The 6,915-nt window shown below is 37.8% G+C and overlaps 1 protein-coding gene and 1 long non-coding RNA gene across 2 annotated transcripts; both read left to right on the plus strand.

The window, feature by feature from the left end:
• Positions 1-1,415: 1,415 nt before the first annotated feature.
• Positions 1,416-3,171, plus strand: LOC149948317 (procathepsin L-like). The gene is made up of 7 exons (XM_090171806.1): positions 1,416-1,599; positions 1,675-1,830; positions 1,899-2,217; positions 2,293-2,393; positions 2,614-2,774; positions 2,834-2,944; positions 3,010-3,171. The coding sequence occupies exons 1-7, from the start codon at positions 1,501-1,503 to the stop codon at positions 3,125-3,127; spliced, it is 1,065 nt and encodes a 354-aa protein (XP_090027932.1). The 5' UTR covers positions 1,416-1,500; the 3' UTR covers positions 3,128-3,171.
• A 3,051-nt stretch (positions 3,172-6,222) lies between these two features.
• On the plus strand, positions 6,223-6,915 carry LOC149948318 (uncharacterized). The gene is made up of 2 exons (XR_016480727.1): positions 6,223-6,311; positions 6,392-6,915. It is a non-coding gene; the product is annotated as an uncharacterized LOC149948318 (long non-coding RNA).

Consider the following 6,915-nt stretch of genomic DNA (forward strand, 5'->3'; position numbering starts at 1 on the left):
ATTTTGAACATTACCATATAGTATTTTATTTGTACTAATTAACGTACTAACAAGGAGACCTGCGAAAGTGTAACCCACGGATTTTGTTTAAGTTCGGGGATTTAGTTGACCTTAACGTAACTTGAAAATTCCCATAGGGAAAAGTTTCAAAGGGCTATAGTTTTACCATGGCACCCCAAAAATGTTTTTGACAACACAATATGAACGAAAATCACAGATAAACTATAAATTTATACAAAATAAAAAATTTGCAAACTTTAATGTTCTTAAGTCCATAAATGACATTCAAATAAACTTAATCCAAATCCTGATAGTAATAATAATTAGCTAGGCTAATATGTACCTTAGCCTCCAGTCATCTAGAGACTTTTAATGCCTTTAAGCAGGTGGCAATAGGAGGTAAATTCTACTAAATTTGACAAATCAATTAAATTGGGTAAATATTGAGTAATATTGGTTAAATATATGCGAGTTTCATGATGATATATTAGGTAAAGTTGAGTGACTGCAAATTAATTTATGTAAATTTCACGAAATTGGATAAAGTTTATTAAATTGGGTAAAATCGAGCTAATTCGGGTGAATACAAATAAATTTCAATTAATATGATTATGCTGAAAATATTTAAATAGATTGTTACACAAAAAAATAAATTGATTTTAATTTTCAAGTTAAAACGTTCCTTAATTTTATCCAAAATGTTTAATAGAATTGGTTTCATTTTTCTTATACAGGGTGTCTTCGTTTGATCGGCCCAGGCATTTTTCTAAAAACTATACTTTCTAGAAATGTGAAATTTTCAGTATGTACTATCTCGGGGGAGATCGTTGTTATTTGTAAATTTCAGAGAAGTCGTGAAAATTTTCACGGTTTTAGACATGTTAGTTTTTGAACGCTACGTGGTAGACGAAAAGTTTCAATAAGCAAGTTGTAGAGCATCCTCGAAAACCTTTAATGGAATTGGTATGCTGGAAATCGGACATTTCGTCACTGAAATAATTGGTCATTAAAAACAAACAAAATCTATTTTAAGAGTAAAACAGTTCGGTATCGCAAAATAGGAATTACGATGAGACAGTAGGTAGGTTAAGAAATGAAAAGCGAAGTAAACGACAAAAGACTGAAGATATATTAATGTTCAATTTCCATGGACATTTCTTGACCAGGTGTTTTCGATACAAAGGACACTAACGTCGTAAGTATCATTAATTACTAGTCTTTAGCTTAGCTTTAAATCCTACCAAAAAATTTGTTAAAACGTCGGTCAATCATATTATTGGCGACGTGTAAATGCCAAATTGACAAATATCAGATATTATTTATTACTTATTATTACGAAAGCTAGACAATTAATATCGGTGATTTTTGACGTTTTTGTTGCATATAGTTGGTATAAATATGATTTCAGAGAGAGTGGAATAATCGTACTCGACTCGTAACTAGCTGATTTCCTACCAGTACTTTTCACGAGGAAGCCGATTCTTACATTATCCTTTATAGATGAACAGCTTATGGTTCGCCGTCCTCTTGGGCAGCGTGGCTCTTCAGAATGCACTTGCCGACAGCTCAACTTTCGACGAGCACTGGGAAAAATTTAAAGTAAATATCTAATCACGTTTTCTCGGGTCTTAGACGTAGAACTTTACGATTGATCGCATGTTACAACGATTACAGACCAAACACGGCAAGGACTACGAGAGTGCCGAGGAGGAGCAGAGAAGCAAGGGACACTTCGTGAACCACGTGCGAGACGTGATGGAGCACAATGCCAAATTTGATATGGGCCTAGTCTCCTACCAGAAGACCGTGGACCATCCTCACGCCGATAAGGTCACTACCCTGGAACACGCGACTTACAGATTTTTTATTTACGCGTTCGTTTTTTTTTGACAATTTAGTCTTATGAAGAGTTCCAAAGAACCATTCTAGTAGCGAGCACGCCAAATTTCTTCGAAGGAATCAATCGAACCGATTTCTCTAAAATGCCATCCACTCGCTCCGCTCCGAAAATTCATTTAAAAGACGGTTATTGGCACTGCGATTGGAATGGCGACAGTAAACGCGTCACCAGCGTAAAAGATCAAGGCCAATGCGGCTCTTGTTGGAGTTTTTCACTGGCCGGCGCTCTCGAAGGCCAGTTTTATACTTGTAAAAAGCCGACTCGGGATTTGAGTACGCAATATCTGATGGACTGTACATATGGGAAAGGCAATTACGGTAAATACATTTGACTTTTATTTTTAATTTTGCAATTGCTTATGTATTATTGACGATTACAAATTTTCGATGTAGGTAGCTGGAGTTGCCACGGGGGATCTCCGATTTCGGCCATGGATTTCGTCAAGAACAATCGTGGTATCCCACTTGAATCCAAGTATCCGTACCAAGCAAAGGTAAAAAAACTTGTTGAGGTTAACGTTAATAGTTAGTGTAGGGAGCTGTCGGCTCGCGTGGCATGAAGGGCTTGCCACCACCCTCCTACGCATCGTAACCCGGCCACCTGAATTAATGGCTTTAAAAGTCGCTTGATGACTTAGGCCTAAGGTTGTACCTTGGGTATTAGCCTAGCCGATTATTATCTGCTATACTGAGCGTATATACTTTGAATTTCAGGAATTATCATGCCCATCAATTTCTGGTAATGATCTCTACATGCCAATTGTTGAAACAGTCGTGGTTGGACCACAAGGTGACGAAAATGCGATGCTCAACGCTTTCAATAGAGGACCACTTTCAGTGGGAATTCACGTCAACCAAGATCTTATGAACTATAAGTAATAATATTCTGGTAAATCTTTGCTTAGATTTACTGAACTTTGCGCTTTCTGAGCAGGAGCGGAATATTTGAGTCTTCCAACTGTCCCCCTGATCAAAGAAACCACGCGGTTCTCGTGACTGGCTACGGGTCCTGGGGCGGTAACGACTTTTGGATTGTCAAAAACAGGTTCGTTTCTTTGTAGATACAAAGTTTTATTGATTTCTATGGCTCTAAATCTTGGCGTTTTGCAGCTGGGGACCTAATTGGGGAGATAAAGGATACATACGAATGAAACGTAATAATAATAATATGTGTGGCATCGCTTCGACCGTCGCTTACCCTAAAGTTGATTGTTCCAAAGTAAAGTAACTTTGTACAAAGTTAATAATAAAATAAATTTCACACAATTAAAACTGAAAGTATTAAATCTATATCACTTACAAACAAACTATATAATTTCCGGCAAATGCTAGCACGGCTTTTCTTAAAGCAAGTGACGGCTCTAGCTTAGTACCTCGATGGTTCAATAACTATCGTTGTAAGAAGTGGGTTCGATCAGGGGCGAAGACAAAGGGGCGCAGGGGGGGGAGCCGCCCCCAGCAAACTTTTTTCTAAAGAGTTGGCAAACTAGGCATTTCAATCTTAAAGTTGGCAAACTTAGAATTTCTATATTTCGAAGTAATATGATATTTGCGTTGTTATTTAAAGAAACTCCAATTCGTTAAAATATATTTTAAACGATATAATATAAATTTTTGCGTCGCTCCTCCATATGCATTGGTCCCGAAATCCCAACATATATTTAGCCTTTTTCCAACTCTATTCCTAAATTCCTAACGCTGTTTTTTATTTCATTTCCATAGACAAAGTTGTGCCATCGTTGAAACGGTTTTCAAAGCAAAGCAAAGTAAATTTAAGCCCATTAGATAGTAGATGTAGGCCTACCGTGTACGGCTACTTCGACTACATATAAGACACATACGATCATACTAGAGACTAAATTCAATGGCTTGAAATGGGTTTAAGACTGGCTATTAAAACAATAGAAATATTAATTAATTTGAAAGTAGTCGCACGAGCCTAATGGTATTCTAGGTGATAAGTGGAGGGCTAGAAGTTGGCAATTTTTAGACTTTTAGTTGGCAAAAATGATCTCCCCCCCACTAACAAGGAGAGTACCCGAGGTGTTTATAGCCGATTTAGTTCAAAGTCGGCCGTAATGTGGACCTATATGAGATATGAAATTTCCCAAAAGGAGACGTTGCACTACCCATTAGATTTGCCATGGCAACCGAAAATGTTTTTGACCACTTACAACCAAAATAAGATTTTTCTCTTATTTTACCCAAACTTTGTTACAAATTTACCCTAAAAATGTTTCAATTTACCCAAACTTGATGAAATTTACCTAAATGTGGTCCAAATTACACATTTCGTGATTTTAAATTTTTTTCAAAATTTTCGTAGCTAGGACCCTGTGAAACCGAGAAAATCCCATGCTTTTTTTAATGGAGATTTTATTGTTTTAAGTGATCAAAAACATTTTCGGTTGCTATAGCAAAACGAATGGGTAGTGCAACGTCTCCCTTTGGGAAATTTCATATCTCATATAGGTATATAGGTCTACATTACGCCCGACTTTGAACAAAATCGGCAATAAACACCTCGGGTACTCTCCTTGTAAGTGCTTCGCTACGCCCCTGGGTTCGATCAGGTCCGATTGCTTGGCACTTCCAAAGCCTACGTACTATGACTAGATAACTGCCGTATAATTGCAGTGGCGCCTCGTCAACTTGTCGTATTGGGTCATATTTGTCAACGTAAATTGGAGTGGATTAAGTATTTATCTTCACCAGTGAACTGACAAGGAGACTACCCGAGGTGGTTATCACCGATTTTGTTGAAACGCGGGGGTTAGGTAGACCTTATGGTAGTATGAAAATTGCCAAAGGGAACAGTTGCAATGGGCTTTAGTTTTTCCATGTCAACCGAAAATGTTTTTGACCTCTCCATTTAAAAAGCATGGGATTTTCTCGGTTATCCAAATTTTGTAAAAATTTAACAAAAATTGATCAATTGGTCAAATTCATCTTTTTGGGTAAGTTTTGAAAATTTAATTTTTTTAAGTACCCTGTGAAACCGAGAAAATCCCATTTTTTTAAAATGGAGATTTTTATTTGAGAGATCAAAAACATTTTTCGTTGCATGGGAAAACTCAAACCAATTGCAACTTTTCCCTTTGGCAATTTTCATACTACCATAATGTCTACCTAACCCCCGAGTTTCAACAAAATCGGTGATAACCACCTCGGGTAGTCTCCTTGTGAGAAATCCTGAATTTTTCGCGCTGCTGCAACGACAGGTTTATTTTGGAGCCACTTGCCTGTTTCAGGCCGGGAAAAAGAGATTTTGAGATGCGTAGACCAATTTTTTTTTTCTTAAAGGTAGGAATTATTTAAAGATTTGTAAATTTAACAGAAAAAAAATGGAATTTTTTACGACCCCACAAATTAACTTTAATATACTCTTCCGAGGTTGCCTAAAATTGATTTGTAGACCCCTTAGTAAAATGAAAGTAGGCTATAGCCTACCCCTGTCGCCCCAACTGCGCTTCGCAATAAGGAAGACTTTAAGCTCAATTTCAAACCGAGATCAGGTATTTTAAATAAATATTATGAGCTTGAGACGAGACCGATAGGTTTTCACGTTAAAACCGAGTCCGAGCTGAGGTATTGTGGAACGCGTATTGTAACTAGTGAGCCCGAGCTTGAGCCCCTGTAAAAATACAAATTACTTCGAGCTCGAGCTTGAACCCATTTCATGATTCACATTATTTGGAGTTTGAGCCCGAGCCCGTATTAAAAATTAACGTACTAAGAGCTCAATCTTGAGCTCGATACTTGAGCCCGAGCTCGAGACTGATTTTGGTAGTTTTCATATCTGAGGTGAGCCCGAGAATACTGTATTCGTATCTGAGGATGAGCTCGATCTCCTTCCAATTCGCGATGTTGATTAGCCCTAAGCCCACATTCGAAATTTATTTTGGCAAAAAAAGCGTTAGAAGCTAGCGCGGCCTAGCCCCGTCTGGATTACCGGGCTCAGGGCTGCCTGACCGCCTCCGACTGTCTTCCAGGTGTGCCAGTGATGCCGGAATGGAGCTCGAAAACACTAATTGGGCTATTTGATAAATAAATTGTGCGTCGAAACATCGAGCTTGAGCCTTTAGTAGTTTGAAAACATAATAGGTGAAAACTATTCGCCAGTCCTGAACCGTTCGGACTGTCCCGACGCAGACTATTCGCCGGATATAGAATTCTCGGACAGTTCGGACGCAAACTATTCGGTCTCGATAACCAGTTTTCGGATCGTTCGGGACTGTCCAAGCAGTACTTACTCAAGAGCAAGTACTGGCGAGAACCCAATTCCAAATAACTGAAAATTCGTCTGCATATTGCTCTGCGTAGAATCTGGTCTCAACTAACACTGGCCGCTATGGAAGTTATCCGATGTTATTAACATACATGGTGTGCCCATTGTATTTACTTAGGCCGCGGTAAATATTATTTATTAGTTTTTTATTCATTATCCTTAAACGAAATCGATTATATTTCATTTTGTTTTTTTACGGCTAAGGGGGAGAGACAGTGCGCACCTTGCAGTCTCAGGCGTATTCTCAGTTAAATCTCAGATAACAATAATTCATTCTTGACTGACTGCGTATTAAGCATTGTGAAATTACCAAGTAATATTATAAAAATTTGATGGGTTAAGACTGTGGTACAAAATGTGTACCGAACTTGTAGGAGTGAAGATAGTTTTATCGCGTACAGTTTACACTCCTACAAGTTTTCTACAGCTGGCTAAACTAGTCAATGTATATCTACTGCAACAAGCATTGTGATATTAATAAATGCCAAAAATTCAGTATAATTTTCAAAACTAAACAGGTATATCCTCCACAAGGTTTTGCATTTTTAGTTATTGCCTTCAGAAATCCCAAGGGAGGTTTGGGAACAATTAGAACATCCCCTACATCTGTTTTCAACAACTGGATAAACCTGTGTCTTGTAAATAAGGCAAAGAAGTAAGCTACTATGAGGGGATTAAAATGTAAAAAAGTTAATAATAAAAACAATTAAAATTGGTTTGCCTCCAAA

Source organism: Leiobunum rupestre, chromosome 4 (genome assembly GCF_980474605.1).
Source record: "Leiobunum rupestre chromosome 4, qqLeiRupe1.1.hap1, whole genome shotgun sequence".
In the NCBI taxonomy this organism is placed as follows: Eukaryota; Metazoa; Arthropoda; class Arachnida; order Opiliones; family Sclerosomatidae; genus Leiobunum; species Leiobunum rupestre.

Excerpts from the sequence above, each read along its gene's own strand:
- LOC149948317 (XM_090171806.1), top strand. The coding sequence starts at position 1,501 with ATGAACAGCTTATGGTTCGCCGTCCTCTTGGGCAGCGTGGCTCTTCAG. Across the intron at positions 2,394-2,613 it reads AGTATCCGTACCAAGCAAAG|GAATTATCATGCCCATCAAT; the intron begins GTAAAAAAACTT and ends TTTGAATTTCAG. Across the intron at positions 2,945-3,009 it reads TTTTGGATTGTCAAAAACAG|CTGGGGACCTAATTGGGGAG; the intron begins GTTCGTTTCTTT and ends GGCGTTTTGCAG.